Raw genomic sequence first — 17,989 nt, forward strand, 5'->3', positions numbered from 1 at the left:
CTCATAGAACCATATTACCCCATTAGAGCGCTTCGCTCTCAGACTGCGGGCTTACTTGTAGTTCCTAGGGTTTGTAAGAGTAGAATGGGAGGCAGAGCCTTCAGCTTTCAGGCTCCTCTCCTGTGGAACCAGCTCCCAATTCAGATCAGGGAGACAGATACCCTCTCTACTTTTAAGATTAGGCTTAAAACTTTCCTTTTCGCTAAGGCTTATAGTTAGGGCTGGATCGGGTGACCCTGGACCATCCCTTGGTTATGTTGCTTTAGACGTAGACTGTGTTTCATAATTATTGTATGGCCTTGCCTTGCAATGTGGAGCGCCTTGGGGCAACTGTTTGTTGTGATTTGGCGCTATACAAGAAAAAAGTTGATTGATTGATTGATCCTGTTGAGATATTTATGGAGTACATTCATGTCCAACTTGTTTTTTTTTAATCGCGTTTTTAGCTTCCTGGCTTGTAAAGAAAATATGAGTTGCGGACCGACTGTCATGGAAACCGGTCTGATATGGAAAAATATCAGACATAATCAGCCAATCAGAGCGCGCATGGTGTCGCAGCCATATAATAAATGTATGTATATATAGAATGTATATATTTACATTAGGGCTGCACAATATATCGAAAAAATATCGTCATCGTGATATTGGCACATGCGATAGGCATATCTAAAAGATGCGCGATAATTTCTAATTATTTAATGTATAAATAAGGTCTTTTTTATGTCCGCACTTTGACCAATCCGGCGCGTCCTTAAATGTGAAGGTGCCGCGTCGCTATTGGCCAGAGCAAGCTGTTGTGTGGGCCGCTGAAGAGGAGGTACTGCTGGCCCATCACCACCAGAGGGCGCCCTGTCTGGAGTGCGGGCTCCAGGCACCAGAGGGCGCTGCCGCCTCACAGGAGCAGCCGGGGTGACAGCTGTCACTTATCGCCTACGACAGCTGTCACCAATCATCTGATCAGCAGTGGTATATCAGCAGGACAACATCTCCACCTCTTTGCCGAGATATCGCTCTACCTTGAAGGTACCGTACTCAGCCGACTGTGTTGTCTTTATTCGACATTAACACTTTGTTACTTTTGTGCGTGAAATAGCAGACATTCTTCCGACGAGAGGTGGAGGTGGTTTTCCCGCCATACGGGTTGCTGGGTGCAAACGCACCCACATTTAACTGTTTTTGTTCCTCGCCAGCAGTACCAGATCCGACACGCGGAGGCAGTGGCCACCTGGGAGTTCGGGACTTGGCGGCTCCAGTATTCCCGGGGTTCGGTGGCGGAGGAAATCGTGTGGTTCCGGTTCTGCTTTGGACAGACGTCTCTTATCTTCGAGCCTGCCCACGTGACACATTTTGTGAATTGACTTCTTTGTCTATTGTTGTAATCTGTTGTGTTTGTTGTGCTTTTTTCACAACAGTAAAGTGTTGTTATTTGGCTACCTCCATTGTCCGTTCATTTGCGCCCCCTGTTGTGGGTCCGTGTTCCTACACTTTCACAACAGGATATCTCGGCCAACGTCATGGACCCCGAGGGGCGTCAACCGGCTGTTGAACGGCCAATGGAAGAGCAGGGCGCACAGGCGTCTGCAGGAGGAATGATCGGTGAGTTGCAGCGAATCCTCACCGCTTTTACGGCTCGGTTGGATCTAATGACCGAGCAGAACGTCCTCCTTAACCGCAGGGTGGAGGCTCTCGCCGCGCAGGTGGAAGCGCGCCCTCAGGGCGCTGCTGCGGCTCCCCCTCCTGTCGATCCTGTGCGCAACAGTGACGTTCCACAGGTCGTTCAACGACCCCTCCCACCTTCCCCTGAAGCATACGTAAGCCCTCCAGAGCCGTACGGGGGTTGTGTGGAGACGTGCGCGGACTTTCTTATGCAGTGTTCGCTCGTCTTCGCACAACGTCCCGTCATGTACGCGACTGATGCTAGTAAGATAGTTTATGTGATTAATCTGCTTCGCGGTGAGGCACGCGCTTGGGCTACAGCGCTCTGGGAGCAAAATTCACGGCTCCTTCTGACATATGATGGGTTTGTGAGGGAATTCAGAACAGTGTTCGATCACCCAAATAGAGGAGAGACCGCTTCAGCCGTGCTGCTGTCAATGAGACAGGGGCGCCGGAGCGCAGCTGCCTATGCAGTCGACTTCCGCATCGCGGCTGCGAGGTCCGGCTGGAATAGCACTGCCCTCCGTGCCGCCTTCGTAAACGGACTGTCGTTGGTCCTGAAGGAGCACCTGGTGGCCAAGGACGAACCGCGGGATTTAGACGGGCTTATTGATCTCGTTATACGATTAGACAATCGGTTAGAAGAACGCCGTCGGGAGCGAGACGAAGGGCGTGGCCGGGCACGCGCCGTCCCTCTCCCTTCCGGTTCCGACCGAGTTCCACCCTCCCCACGTTCCACGGCCTCTACGCTCCGTGTGGTTACAGCTCCCCCTGCTGATGAAGCTATGGACACGAGCAGGGCCACATTTAGGCCACCAGATAGACAGAGGAGGCTGGTCCGCGGAGCGTGCTTTGTTTGTGGCTCAATAGAGCATCAAGTGAGGAACTGCCCCGAGCGGTTAAACACCAACGCCCGCCCCTAGAAACTGGGTTAGGGGTGGGCCAAAACATTCACGTGGGACATAACCATATTGCCACACGACTCCCAGTTACAATCCTTTATGAGGATTTAGCCCTGAAGGCCCCAGCACTGGTGGACACGGGCTCTGAAGGGAATCTGCTAGACAGCAGATGGGTCAGGGAGGCAGGGCTCCCTCTGGTGGCGCTTACCTCGCCTGTGCAGGTGCGGGCACTAGATGGCTCCCTACTCCCTCTAATCACACATAAGACACCACCAGTAACTCTGGTGGTGTCAGGGAACCACCGGGAGGAGATCGAGTTTTTTGTGACTCCTGCCACCTCCCGTGTGATTCTCGGGTTCCCTTGGATGTTAAAACACAAACCCCGGATCGATTGGCCGTCCGGGGTAGTAGTTCAGTGGAGCGAAACCTGCCATCGGGTATGTTTAGGTTCCTCGGTTCCTCCCGGTTCCCAGGCTAAGGAGGAGGTCAGAGTCCCGCCCAATCTTGGGACGGTGCCGGGGGAGTACCATGACCTTGTGGATGTGTTCAGTAAGGATCTGGCGCTCACCCTTCCCCCCCACCGTCCGTACAATTGTGCCATTGATTTGGTTCCAGGCGTTGAGTTCCCGTCCAGCAGGCTGCACAACCTCTCACGACCTGAGCGCGAATCAATGGAGACCTACATCCGGGACTCTTTAGCCGCCGGGCTGATCCGGAATTCCACCTCCCCGATGGGTGCAGGTTTCTTTTTTGTGGGTAAAAAAGACGGCGGACTTCGTCTATGCATTGATTATAGGGGGCTGAACGAAATCACGGTTCGTAATCGATACCCGTTGCCCTTGTTGGATTCAGTGTTCACGCCCCTGCATGGAGCCCAGATATTCACTAAGCTAGATCTTAGAAATGCGTATCACCTGGTTCGGATCCGGAAGGGAGACGAGTGGAAGACGGCATTTAACACCCCCTTAGGTCACTTTGAGTACCTGGTCATGCCGTTCAGCCTCACAAACGCCCCCGCGATGTTCCAAGCATTAGTTAATGATGTCTTGCGGGATTTCCTGCACCGATTCGTCTTCGTATATCTAGACGATATACTCATCTTTTCTCCGGATCCTGAGACTCATGTCCGGCATGTACGTCAGGTCCTGCAGCGGTTGTTGGAGAACCGGCTGTTTGTGAAGGGCGAGAAGTGTGAGTTTCACCGCACCTCTTTGTCCTTCCTGGGGTTTATCATCTCCCCCAACTCCGTCGCTCCTGATCCGGCCAAGGTTGCGGCGGTGAGAGACTGGCCCCAACCCACCAGCCGTAGGAAGCTGCAACAGTTCCTCGGCTTTGCAAATTTCTACAGGAGGTTCATTAAGGGCTAAAGTCAGGTAGTTAGCCCCCTGACAGCCCTGACCTCTCCAAAAGTCCCCTTCACCTGGTCGGATCGGTGCGATGCCGCGTTCAAGGAGTTGAAACGGCGCTTCTCGTCTGCACCTGTTCTGGTGCAGCCCGATCCTAGTCGCCAGTTTGTGGTTGAAGTGGACGCCTCGGACTCAGGGATAGGAGCCGTGCTATCCCAGAGCGGAAAGGCCGATAAGGTCCTTCACCCGTGTGCCTATTTTTCCCGCAGATTGACCCCGGCCGAACGGAACTATGACGTCGGCAATCGAGAACTCCTTGCGGTGAAAGAGGCTCTTGAGGAGTGGAGACATCTGTTGGAGGGAACGTCCGTGCCATTCACGATTTTACTGACCACCGGAACCTGGAGTATATCAGGACCGCCAAGCGGCTGAACCCCAGGCAAGCCCGCTGGTCACTGTTCTTCGGCCGTTTTGACTTCCGGATCACCTACCGTCCCGGGACCAAAAACCAGAGATCGGATGCCTTGTCCCGGGTGCATGAAGACGAAGTCAAAACGGAGTTGTCGGATCCACCGGAACCTATCATCGCGGAGTCCGCTATCGTGGCCACCCTCACCTGGGAGGTAGAGAAAACCGTCCGGGAGGCCCTGGCACGGATCCCGGATCCCGGAACTGGGCCGAAGAACAAACTTTACGTCCCACCAGAGGCCAGGGCTGCAGTCCTGGACTTCTGTCACGGCTCCAAGTTCTCCTGTCATCCAGGGGTGTGTAGGACCGTGGCAGTTGTCCGGCAGTGCTTCTGGTGGGCGTCCCTGGAGGCCGACGTCCGGGATTATATCCAGGCCTGCACCACCTGCGCCAGGGGCAAGGCTGACCACCGCAGGGCATCGGGACTGCTCCAGCCGCTGCCTGTGCCTCATCGCCCCTGGTCCCACATCGGCCTGGATTTTGTCACGGGCCTCCCGCCGTCCCAGGGCAACACCACCATCCTCACGATAGTGGACCGATTCTCCAAGGCGGCCCACTTCGTGGCCCTCCCGAAGCTCCCGACTGCCCAGGAGACAGCGGACCTCCTGGTCCACCACGTCGTCCGGCTGCATGGGATTCCAACAGACATCGTCTCCGATCGCGGTCCCCAGTTCTCCTCGCAAGTCTGGAGGAGCTTCTGCCGGGAACTGGGGGCCACGGTGAGTCTCTCATCCGGGTATCATCCTCAGACCAACGGGCAAGCAGAACGGGTCAATCAGGAGGTGGAACAGGCCCTGCGCTGCGTGACGGCCGCGCACCCGGCGGCCTGGAGTACCCATTTGGCCTGGATCGAGTATGCCCATAACAGCCAGGTGTCTTCAGCCACCGGCCTCTCCCCTTTTGAGGTGTGTCTGGGGTGTCAGCCCCCGTTGTTTCCGGTGGTTGAGGGAGAGGTCGGTGTGCCCTCGGTCCAGGCCCACCTGCGGAAGTGCCGTCGGGTGTGGCACGCCGCCCATTCTGCTTTGCTAAAGGCCCGGACGAGGGCAAAAGCCCATGCAGACCGTCGGCGGACCCCGGCCCCTGCGTATCGGCCAGGGCAGGAGGTGTGGTTGTCCACCAAGGACATTCCCCTGAAAGTGGACTCCCCCAAACTACAGGACTGTTACATCGGTCCCTTCAGGATCCTTAAGGTCATCAGTCCAGCCGCAGTGAGGCTTCAGCTTCCGGCCTCACTGCGGATCCATCCTGTTTTCCATGTGTCCCGGATAAAGCCGCATCACACCTTACCCCTCTGTGCTCCGGGTCCGGCGCCGCCTCCTGCCCGGATCATCGATGGCGAGCCGGCTTGGACTGTGCGCCGGCTCTTGGATGTCCGTAGGATGGGCCGGGGCTTCCAGTATTTGGTGGACTGGGAGGGGTACGGACCCGAAGAACGCTCCTGGGTGAAGAGGAGCTTCATCCTGGACCCGGCCCTCCTGGCCGATTTCTACCGCCGCCACCCGGACAAGCCTGGTCGGGCGCCAGGAGGCGCCCGTTGAGGGGGGGGTCCTGTTGTGTGGGCCGCTGAAGAGGAGGTACTGCTGGCCCATCACCACCAGAGGGCGCCCTGTCTGGAGTGCGGGCTCCAGGCACCAGAGGGCGCTGCCGCCTCACAGGAGCAGCCGGGGTGACAGCTGTCACTTATCGCCTACGACAGCTGTCACCAATCATCTGATCAGCAGTGGTATATCAGCAGGACAACATCTCCACCTCTTTGCCGAGATATCGCTCTACCTTGAAGGTACCGTCCTCAGCCGACTGTGTTGTCTTTATTCGACATTAACACTTTGTTACTTTTGTGCGTGAAATAGCAGACATTCTTCCGACGAGAGGTGGCGGTGGTTTTCCCGCCATACGGGTTGCTGGGTGCAAACGCACCCACATTTAACTGTTTTTGTTCCTCGCCAGCAGTACCAGATCCGACACGCGGAGGCAGTGGCCACCTGGGAGTTCGGGACTTGGCGGCTCCAGTATTCCCGGGGTTCGGTGGCGGAGGAAATCGTGTGGTTCCGGTTCTGCTTTGGACAGACATCTCTTATCTTCGAGCCTGCCCACGTGACACATTTTGTGAATTGACTTCTTTGTCTATTGTTGTAATCTGTTGTGTTTGTTGTACTTTTTTCACAACAGTAAAGTGTTGTTATTTGGCTACCTCCATTGTCCGTTCATTTGCGCCCCCTGTTGTGGGTCCGTGTTCCTACACTTTCACAACACAAGCACATGCTCTCAGTGGAGCAGTGAGCCCGTACACACACAGAAGGAAGACAAGCATGGCGGGGAAGGAAGAGATGAATGGAGACGAAAACAGAGAGCAACTTGTTCCTAAAAGTCACTACACCGCCGGAATTTGGGACTACTTCGGTTTTTCCACACAGGACGAATCACAGACACAAGTTCTTTGCAAGTCATGCTGAAAAATAGTGGCTACGTCGAGAGGAAACACGACAAACCTACACAGCCACCTTCAATACAACCACAAGGAACTTTACAATGTATATTTAACATCTAAAAATCCACAGCCTGATGATAGTTTTGCTTCTGTCGCTCCTTATGAGAAAACTTCAAAGCGACACAAAGCTTTAACTGCAGCCATAACAAGATACATTGCAAAATGCACGCTCTCTGTTAATGCAGTGTCTAAAGAGGGATTTTTGGAGATGGTAAAAGAGTTTGACCGAAGATACCAAGTGCCATCTCGGACATATTTTTCCCAAGTAGCTATTCCGGAGATGTATGACGCATGTGTGAAGTCCGTCAAGGCAGAGCTCAGTGAAGTGGATTTTTATGCTAGCATCACTGACTTGTGGTCCAGTCGAACCACTGAGCCTTACATGAGTTTTACCGTGCACTTTTTGACATGCAAATTTGAGCTCATTACACGCTGCCTAGAAGTAGCATACTTCCCCGACTCACACACTGGTGAAAACATTGCTGCTGCCTTGCGGGATGTTTTGAACAACTGAACTTGCCCGAACACAAACAAGTGGCCATCACAACAGATAACGGAGCAAACGTGGTGAAGGCTGCCGAGGTCAACAACTGGTTCAGAGTGCAGTGCTTTGGCCATCGCCTGCATCTGGCAATTGGTAAGTGTTAAAGATTAAAAAAAAAACTTTACTCTCAAGACATATAGCCCTAATTTACTATAACACTTAACCCTATAAAGCCCACCCTGTGAAATAATTGTCAGAAAATTCTAATTTTTTGAAACAAGAGTCTTTATTGGACCTTTTAACAAACCCACCAAAAAAAAACCAAAACAAAAAAATAATAAAATAAAATAAAAACCTTTTTGCATATATGAGTTTTTATTTGTATCATATTTGCTACATTGGGAATTCTAGCATAAAAACATCCATTTTAAATCCAGAGCAAACGTAACATTTCAAACCTATAAAATGCTGCATTTTCTTAGGGAAATTACTGTGGATCATTTCAGGCAACCATTATGAATGTCTCATCTGAAGGCCCTCTGATGCATAAGATACTGACATCTGGTGGTTTGTCTGTGCACTACAACTATCTCACTGTATATACTATGGGTTTTTTGTGGAGAAAATATCACACTGATGAAGCAGACATCTCAGAAAATCCTGTATCAAATATGATACACTTGGCGCTATAGGGTTAAATGAATACTGTATGTTTATCTTTTATATACTGCAAGTTGGAATTGGAATTAATGTTGCATTGATGTCAATGCAAAATGCATCAAGCTTTTCTTGTTTTGTCTGTCTTTTGTTTCAGAAAAGTCAAAGGTGAGGATCGCATTACAAGAGCTGTTGGACTTTGCAAGAAGTTGGTGGGCCACTGACTGCCCTGACAAAAGCACAAAGAGAACACAACCTCCCAGAGCATACACTGATAACTGAATGCCCCACAAGATAGGGGTCTAGACAACAGATGATTCAGAGAGTTCTTGAGCAGCAAAGAGCCCTAAGTGATGTCCTGTCGGCTGATAGGAAGTCCAAACATTTGGTTCCAACTTGGCAGGACATAGATGTTCTGGAATCCATAAACCAGGCATTGCAGTCTCTACAGGATTTCACTGATGCCCTTTCAAGTGAAAGCTATGTCAGCATTTCATGTGTGAAGCCTGTGCTTCACATTTTCAACACCTCAATTCTCGCTGCAAAAGAACAAGACAGTGATTTGACAAAGTCCATAAAGAAAAAGATACTGGACTATTTGAACTCTAAATATGACCATCCATCCACCCAAGAACTCCTGGATATGGCCTGCCTTCTGGATCCTCGGTTTAAAGCAGACTACATCAGCAATGACAAGTTGCATGAAATCAAGGTCCGAGTGATTTCAGAAGCTGAAGAAACAAAGGTAAAGTGTGTCACAGTAATCTGTTCAAACATTATTTAATAACATTCCAATTTAATAATTTCAAACTGTATTTTTAAGGAGCAAAGCCAGCATGACAATGTGGATCCACCTGAAGACATCCAAAAGCAGTCCAAAAAATCCCTGGGTGGTTTTTTCAAGAGTGTCCCAGGTCCAAAATCAAGTACATCATCATCACATGCAGTGGATGTGGAACTCAACAGCTACCTCGGGTCTCCCACCATTGACAGTGAAGCTAACCCTCTGTCTTGGTGGCAAATTCATCATGTCAACTTCCCCCAGTTGAGTAAATTGGCCAGAAAATACCTCTGTATACCAGCAAGTATCTCACCTTCAGGGAGACTTTTTAGTACATCGGGTAATGTTGTCACATGTGAACGCACTTGTTTAAAACCTGTCAATGTCAACATGCTGGTTTTCTTGGCCAAAAACGTGAAGTAGTTTACTTTTACTGTTAAGATTTGAACCTGCTATTTGTTGTTTGAAGTAATTTTCACTCAGTGAAGGCCTGGATACTTTTAAGTTTACATTTTTTGATATATTAAAAATAAAGAAAGCAAGTCTATTTGCACATCACATTTAGTGATAAACAGATTTTAGTATTTCAGGTACAAAACAGCACAAGGGATTGTTTTCAGTATTTTGTTTAAAGCTCTAGCTTCCAAATACTTCTCAATGGCACTTTAAGTTTAGAGATTTTATTTTTTATTTTTAAAAGTACAAACCCTAAATGGGTTAAGGTTTGGTTCAACTTTTGCTTGAAAGTGATTGTTTTGCATGAAGAAACATGTGAACATGTAAATAAATGCAATATTTGAAATGCATATTTGTTGTTTGTATAAATTTTATAGATATTTTTTCTTATTGGTCATGTATATTGCATTTTTAGGTAAAAAGAAAAAATATCGCGACAATATCGTTATCGCAATACTAGACATCCATATCGCATATCGCACTAATTTCCAATATCGTGCAGCCCTAATTTACATGAGGGTGTAAATATTTCAGTGTCTCACAATTCAATCTGATTCCAGTTCTTGAGGTCAAAATTGGATTCAAAACGGATTTTCATCTCAAAATGATATTTGATTCAAAAATCGATTTTCAATTCTAATTAATTCAGTACATAGAGCTGATTATTTCAGGATCTACTAAACTGCTGCAGTGTACTAAGAAAGGTGGTGTGACAAATGACGCCATGAACACAAACTGTGTGTAAGATTACACAGTTATATGTTTCAAAAAGGCAACATCAGCTAATTTTGAAAACCATCAGCTGATTAATTAGCTTCCGCTAAATTTAGTTCCGCTGACTTTCAGTCTGCTACCATTTCTTTGTTAGCACAGTGAGTAAGACCAAACAGTCAAAAACATTTGTAAACCCTAAAACCAAACATTTATTCCTGTCTGCTGTGTGTTTTGCAACAGCCAGACTGCCATAAGGAACTCAGCCCTCCCCCAGCAAAAAGGGGGTGGGCCAGCTATGGCTGGAAAAAAATACAGACCTCATTAACTTTCAACACACAGCAGCTCAAACAGTGGCACAAGAGGTAGATCGCAACGTCATTTCACTCATGGTCACAACATAACTCGTCACCAAACTAACTACATTCCTTGAACTATGAAAACACAACAAATGTATAACACTAACAACGCTCCTAACTAACGTACTACAAATAATAATAAAAAAAACAAACAAACCCCAAACTCCCATACTGCATTGCTGCAATGCATTATGATCGACAGCGTGTCTGTTTTAAAAGACAGCACATACATGCAAACTTTTACTTTTTAAAATGAAAACACACTTACTTATGGAGTTAAATTTCTCTCATTAATACCTGCAAATGCACAGAGAATGATCTACAAATAGTCCGTGATTTGCATATGTGTTTTGTGATCCGCAAACACAAATTTCCGATTTGTAACTTGTGTGTTGGTTGCTACAAATAGATGTGTATTTGTAAATACGTCATTTTTTTCCATTTCTAAAAAAAAAAAAAAAAAAAAAAAAAAAAAAGCCATTTGCAAAACTGAAAATTCTGTTTATGAAGTGTAACTCGGCATGTTGGCTGCTTTTCACACTCTCATCCGAGTTTTTCATCCTAACAGGTTTTCATCCTAACAGCACTTCATGCCTCCCGACAGCTTATGGCGTTGTGTGTGTGTTAGAAGAATTAGCACCGTAAATTAGCTTGTTCAAATTGTCGTCTGTCAGCAAAAACAAACTCCACCATGTTTAGCTAAACACCGCCCCCACTAGTGTGTGAGTGGGTGGGGTTCGTAGTGTGCAATGGTACAAAACGTATGGAACCAAATTTGCGTGGTAAATGGAACCAAATTACATGTTAAATGCAACGCTACACAAATGGGACCAATAATCATATCATGTGACATACAAAGCACCAATCAAATGACAAGGATCCCCTCAGCCGTTATATAAAGTGTAAATGTAAACTCTTTCTTTATTAAATGTTTTTGAATTGAATTACAGCACTTGTCATTAGCACATGTATTTACTCTGCAGTGCTTTCTCTTTTCTTTTTTTATCTTTTTTGACTAGTATGGCAATGTGTCACACCAGAATGCCTTCAACATTTTGTCAATTTTACGTTTGTTTGATTTAATATCCTATCTGTGAAATCTTAAACCAATTCATATAAAACGTCAACTGTTTAATAAACTGGTCACATCGTCTGGTTAAACACATATGCAATGTGGTCTGGAGAAAGTGATTCAAAACAAATAGATTGCTACACTTTGGCCTTTATGTTCCTAGTTTGGAAGCAAACAGTAAGTAAACAAATTGCATTTATTTTCCTAACGTTCCAGGCAGAGTGATGCAGGCTGGTTCACTATATTTGGCTGGCCACTCTAAGGCTAGTATCTCACAAAGCGGCAAATTCTGACGAACGTAACGAAATTTTGGATTTCACCAGGGTTCTCCATGTAATGTGGAGTTGCGTCAAGAAGGGCATTCGGCATAAAACCTGTGCCAATTCAACATGCAGATCCACCTTGGATTTGCTGTGGCGACCCCAAGTGCAAAAAAGGGAGCAGCCGAAGGGACTTACTTACCAGGGTTCGTAAAAGGTTGCAAAAATGTTTGCAAACAGGTTTTAGGGTCGCAAACAGTATTTCTTGTCACAAATAAATTATGAACATGTTCAAAATTTCTTAGTGAATTTATTTTTCCACAAACAGTTGCAAACGTTTGTGAACCAGTTTTCAGCATGTGTAAACAGTTGTAACATGTCTCTAAAGTTGTTTTTGGTTTGCAGTGACCCTCTGACCCAAACAATGTACCTTTTCTTTTTCCTTTCTTTTCTTCACCTTTTTTCCATCCCTTCTGCAGTAGGATAGCTGCAGCAGCAGCCAAATAAAGCAATTCTTGCTCAATCGCAGCAAAAATTTGCTACGTTCGTCAGCATTCACCACTCCGTGAGATATGGGCTTAAACGCTAACTACACATTTATGTTCATACACAGATTACACTGACTCCGGCTCCTGCAGACAGCAGGAAACAGAGACAGAAGCAGCTCACTCAATGGCAGTGAGGAGAAACAACTAAAAAAAAATTTTAAAAACTGATTTTTGAACATTTTGAATAGATTTTGAAACATTAAGGATAAGAATCAGGATTCTGACATAAATCAATGCTTTTCAACACCCCTATATACGAGGTCTGTTAGAAAAGTATCCGACCTTATTATTTTTTTCAAAAACCATATGGATTTGAATCACGTGTGATTACATCAGACATGCTTGAAGCCTCGTGGGCATGCGAGAGTTTTTTCACGCCTGTCGGTTACATCATTCGCCTGTGGGCAGTCTTTGAGTGAGGAGTGGCCCACCCTCTCGTCGTTTTTCATTGTTTAGGAATGGCTCAGAGACTGCTGCTTTGTTTGATCAAAATTTTTTCAAGACTGTAAGGCACAACTGAGTGGACACCATTTGATAAATTCAGCTGGTTTTCGGTAAAAATTTTAACGGCTGATGAGAGATTTTGGTCTGGTAGTGTCGCTTTAAGGACGGCCCACGGTGCCTGACGGCGATCTGCGCTTCGAGGCGGCAGCGTCTCGCCGTTTCAAGTTGAAAACTTCCACATTTCAGGCTCTGTTGACCCAGTAAGTCGTCAGAGAACAGAGAACTTTCAGAAGAAGTCGGCATGAGGAGTTTATTCGGACATGCCATTGTTAACGGACATTTTGTAATGAAAGAACGTGTGGGCAGAGTCGCATGTCGGGCCAGACCCCGACCGCGGGGGGTCGCGACAGGAAAAACACCTCCACTGGAAACCTTAACGGGCAAGTTGGAACATGCCCAAGCTGTTAAACAATTTCTCAGTTACTCACTTGTTGAAAGCCATCAAAAGCCGCCTGAATTTTACAAATGGTTTTCAACACGGAGGTGTTTTTTCTGTCGCGGCGCACACAGATTCGCCGAGTCGTCACGGAAACGAATTTGGGCGTCATTAAAAAATGTCCTTAAACAGTGGAATGTCCACATAAAGTCCTCATGCCGGCCTCTTCTGAATCTTCTCTGTTCTCTCACGACGTCCTGGGTGAATTAAGCCTTAAATTAGGATGTTTTCAGGTCGAAACAGGCCGACGACGGTGCCTGGAAGCGCTGCGCGACGTCCCGCTCTGTGGGAAGTCCTTACACTGACAGAAACACCCCATAATCTCTCATCAGTCGTTAAACTTTTCACCGAAAACCAGCTAAATTACTCGAATAGTGTCCACTTGGATATTCCTCACAGGTCCAGAAAAAATTTTGATAAAGCAACGCGCGCCGTCTCCAGCAGCGTGTGAAACAAAGGAATTCAGCCGAGAGGGCGGGACCACATCTCACTCAAGGCCTGCCCACAGGGAAATGACGTCACCGACACGCGTGAAAAACTCACGCATGCGCAGGAGGGTTCAAGATGATTGGTGTAATCGCACGTCATTCAAATCCATATAGTTAAAAAAATAAATAAAAGTGTCGGTTTCTTATCTAATAGACCTCGTATAGCGGATAAAATAAGTATTTAACACACTGCCATTTTTCTCAGTAAATATATTTGTAAAGGTGCTATTGAAATTAAATTTTCATTGGCAACAATCCAAGTAATCCAAAAATCAAACGTGAAATGACACAGCAACAAAATACTGAAAACCTGAAGAAACGGAGGTGCAAAAAGGCATGGAGGGTCAAGACACCAGTCAGGGCTCGAAATAGTACGTGCATGTGCTAGTTTGTGCACGTATTATTCGAGTGGTGCACGTAATTTTATACTGCCCTAGCACTGGTGCAAGTAACTTTATCCAAGTTTTATCAACTATAAGCACCAGTAAAATGAACCAATAAACGAATAAATAAGGAAAAAAACAATTTCCAGTGTGTTGTCTTCGTCTTCCCTGCGTTTTATGACACACGGAGTGAGTTGCTGTGCTCTATTGTTCGCGCGCGCACATGTAAACAAAGAAGAGAAAAAAAAACTGGCTGCGGTTCCTCTCTCTCTCTGTCCTCAAACTCTGTCATCATTGTGTTATGAACCAGTCACCATTTGTTTTATTATACATCTGTGTAGTTAATAAAATTATCTTCACGGACGATTAGTTCGCGCGCGCACATAAAAAAAAAGTGGCTGCCGCTGCAGTTCCTTTATGGAACCCGGGAGACATCACTTAAATTTAATTTTTTTCTGGCCATGATCATTTGTGCACACGTTTTCCTTTAATTGAGCACACAAATTAATAAAACATGCTCTCAAATTAATAAAATGTGCGCACATTCTCTCCACATGCAAAGCATTTTGCGATGACACTTCGAAGACTCTGTAGTTCCTCGCTCTCTCCTCACTCTCTAATTGTGTTATAAACCAGTCACCATTTATTTTATTATTCATCTGTGTAGTTAATAAATAAAGTAATCTTCACGGACGATTCATTCGCGCGTGCGTGCATGTGAAATAAAAAACTCCCCAGAGAGGAAGAATCTGAAACATCAGAGGAGGAGTTTTAAGGTTGATATAAGACTGACTTTTGGTTGTGCAAGTAACTTTTTTGGTGCAAGTAATTTTTTTGTTACTAGCACCAGTGCAGGTAGGTTAAAAAATGTATTTCAACCCCTGCCAGCTAAAAACTATCAGTTATTAGAAAGCATTCCTGCCCTTTGTCAGTGCAAATTAATATCAGCTGGTTCAGTTCCAACTGATGGCCTAGAAAAGGTGTCTCACTCACACACACACACACACACACACACACACATACATGTGTGTGTGTGTATATATATATATATATATATATATATATATATATATATATATATATATATATATATATATATATATACACTCAGAAAATAAGTAACTCCCTTCATTAACCTATTCCATATTTTCACTGTACAAATCATACACTGGAATATACAGAGTAATTACGATTTATTTTTTTTTTTGGTGGGGGGAGGGGTGAATGCTGTTGTTGTACCCCTACCTGTTGAAATCCTTCCTACACCCCTGGTCCAGGCAGATGGCTTGCAGTGAAGCAGGATGTAGACAGTATGTGCCTAGTTTCATATAACTATTACTTGAATACGATATGACACGAAAACTTTCCTGTCCACATGTAAATTTGCCTTTGCACTACAGACAGACAATACACCGTGTGGACGAAGCTGACACCTCCTTACCTCTCCACCGTGGCCATCAAAAACACCAAATATTGAGGGGTGACTCTTGTTGACGACGTCGGTGAGCACCTCGAACCTGTCCTCCATGTGGTCCCTCCGTCCTTGGATGGAGTACACGGCCACGTTGTTGCTCTTGAACTCCCAGGTCTTGGAGAACTCCGCGTCCAGGACATCCAGCCCACCGAAGCGCTCGTTCTGCATCATCTTCGCCACTTTCCCTTTGACCATCTTGACCGCATCCCGGCTCGACTTGACGATGGTCTTCACTTCGTCCGTGTGGAAGAAGTAACTCCACAGAGCCAGGCTGATGCACAGCAGGAACAGGGTTTCGGGTCTAAGCAGAAAGTAACGCATGATGCGACCTAACAGGGACAGCAGGGTCATCGTATCCTCTATCATCTACTTCTTCACCGGTAGCGATTTCAGTCCATGTCGACCGCTCTGAGTGCTTCGGTAACAGCGGAACGAGTTACATCTACACCGACAGCGGCAATCATGAAGATGGCAGAGGATTAGGTTTGTACTTCACTGCATGTCCATGACACCCGGCAGGCTGGAGATCTCAGGTCTGGTCCAGGGAAGAGACGCGGTGCTCCCGGCTGCTTCTCTCTCAGCCCCCCGCTGGACTCACTGTGACCATCTGCGGTCCAGCAACACCGTCACCGCACACAAAACACCGAACAGCCTGTCTGGAGTTATAAATAAGCTGGTGTCACGGTGCTGCCTGAACTCGAGCCTCCCGTTGGCCGTTTAAGTGGCGCTCCTGAAAATAGCGGTGACATTCCCAGCTGCCGGTCCGACTGCGAGCCTCCGCTGCTGCTGCCGCCGGAGAAAACGGCGCTGACGCCTTCACGGACACCTCGGAAAATACAGCTTCAGTCATGGCGCAGAACAAGCTGTGCGGCAGGCAGGGGCGTATTAAAGTAAATTATGGGTGCCTGGGCTACAATTATTTTTATTTTTAAGTTTTATTCGTTTCAGATTAAAACACAAATAGGCTGAAACCAAAGCTTCTTATGTCTGTCTACCCTTCAATCATTTTCGACAAACAGCTAAAACAAAAGAACCCTAGGACCACTAAGCCACTGTGTTGCCATGCACAAGTGCTTGTATTGTTGTATTATTACTATTCTATAGTTTTTATGTGTTTTGGCCGTTTTAAACAGCTTTTGGGCTGGAATCCATCAGCTGCTTGTGAGAAATAAATTGAAAAAATAAGATACATGATGCTGTTGCCTCACAGTAGGAAGGTTGTGGGATCAATTCCTACCCAGTCCTTTCTGTGTGGAGTTTGCATGTTCTCCCTGTGTTCATGTGGGTTCCCTCCGGGTACTCCAGCTTACTCCCACTTTCACAGAGATGCAGGTTAGGTGAACTGGAGACTCTAAATTGACTGCAAGTGTGAGTGCGTGTTTGTTTGTCTATATGTGGCCCTGCAACAGACTGGCATCCTGTCCAGGATGTACCCCCCCAATGCCCTTTGACTGCTGGGATAGGGTTTTGGTCACCCTCCACTACCATGACCCTTAATTGGAATAAGTGGGTATGCATGAATGAGTCCTGTCACTTTTAATAATCCAACTGTGAAAGTGATTTGTCACTTTATTTTGTTTTCTTCAATAAAACGTAGTTTTGTATACATTACCATGTTCAAAATAAATTTCAGTAGTTTGCAAGCAAAGGACGTGCATCTGGAAAGTTTTCATAGCACTTAAATTTTTCCATATTTTGTGATGTTACAGCCTTATTCCAAAATGGAGTAAATTAATTTTTCCTCCCTCAAAATTCTACTCACAACACCCCATAACGACAACATGAAAAAGTTTTTTTCTTTTTTAAATGCTTGCAAATTTATTATAATTTTAAAAAAGACATCATATGTAAGTAAGTATTCACACCCTTTGCTCAATATGTTGTTGATGCCCCTTTGGCAGCAATTACAGCATCAAGTCTTCTTGAATACAATCCCACCAACTTGGCGCACCTATCTTTGGACAGTTTTGTCCATTCCTCTTTGTAGCACCTCTCAAGCTCCATCAGGTTGGACCGGTCGGTGCACAGCCATTTTCAGATATCTCCAGAGATGTTCAATCGGATTCAAGTCTGGGCTCTGGCTGGACCACTCAAGGACATTCACAGAGTTGTCCTGAAGTCACTCCTTTGATATCTTGGTTTTGTGCTCAGGGTATTTGTCCTGCTGAAAGATGAACCATTGCCCCAGTCTGAGGTCAAGAGCGCTCTGGAGCAGGTTTTCATCCAGGATGTCTCTGTACTTTGCTACATTCATCTTTCCCTCAATCCTGACTAGTCTTCCAGTTCCTTCTCCATAAAAACATCCCCACAGCATGCTACTGCCACCACCTGCTTGGAACTCCAGCGAGGGTGGTCGCATCTCCTCCTCTCTCCTCTATCTCTGCTCCAACCTTCAGAGTCCCTACTTCACCAGACTGTGAATTCTTCAAACTATATTGGATTAACCATGGAACTGATCAGCTGGTCTCTGAATGCTATTAACACCATTTTTTCTACAAGAAGATCAGGGCCAGGGG

The 17,989-nt window shown here is 46.4% G+C and overlaps 1 protein-coding gene and 1 long non-coding RNA gene across 2 annotated transcripts in view; both read right to left on the reverse strand.

Moving 5' to 3' along the window:
* ppm1lb (protein phosphatase, Mg2+/Mn2+ dependent, 1Lb) overlaps positions 1–16,295 on the reverse strand; it is a 252,099-nt gene extending 235,804 nt beyond the window's left edge. The window contains exon 1 of the mRNA XM_034168299.1: positions 15,441–16,295. Coding sequence (XP_034024190.1) covers positions 15,441–15,839 — 399 coding nt within the window. The 5' untranslated portion in view covers positions 15,840–16,295. The remainder of the gene's footprint in view (positions 1–15,440) is intronic.
* Positions 6,633–9,763, reverse strand: LOC117508520. Its single transcript, XR_004560114.1, has 3 exons — positions 9,560–9,763; positions 7,387–7,523; positions 6,633–6,873 (listed from the first exon to the last, which is right to left on the reverse strand). It is a non-coding gene; the product is annotated as an uncharacterized LOC117508520 (long non-coding RNA).
* Positions 16,296–17,989: the final 1,694 nt, after the last annotated feature.

The sequence above is a fragment of the Thalassophryne amazonica genome, chromosome 4 (assembly GCF_902500255.1).
Source record: "Thalassophryne amazonica chromosome 4, fThaAma1.1, whole genome shotgun sequence".
Lineage (NCBI taxonomy): Eukaryota > Metazoa > Chordata > Actinopteri > Batrachoidiformes > Batrachoididae > Thalassophryne > Thalassophryne amazonica.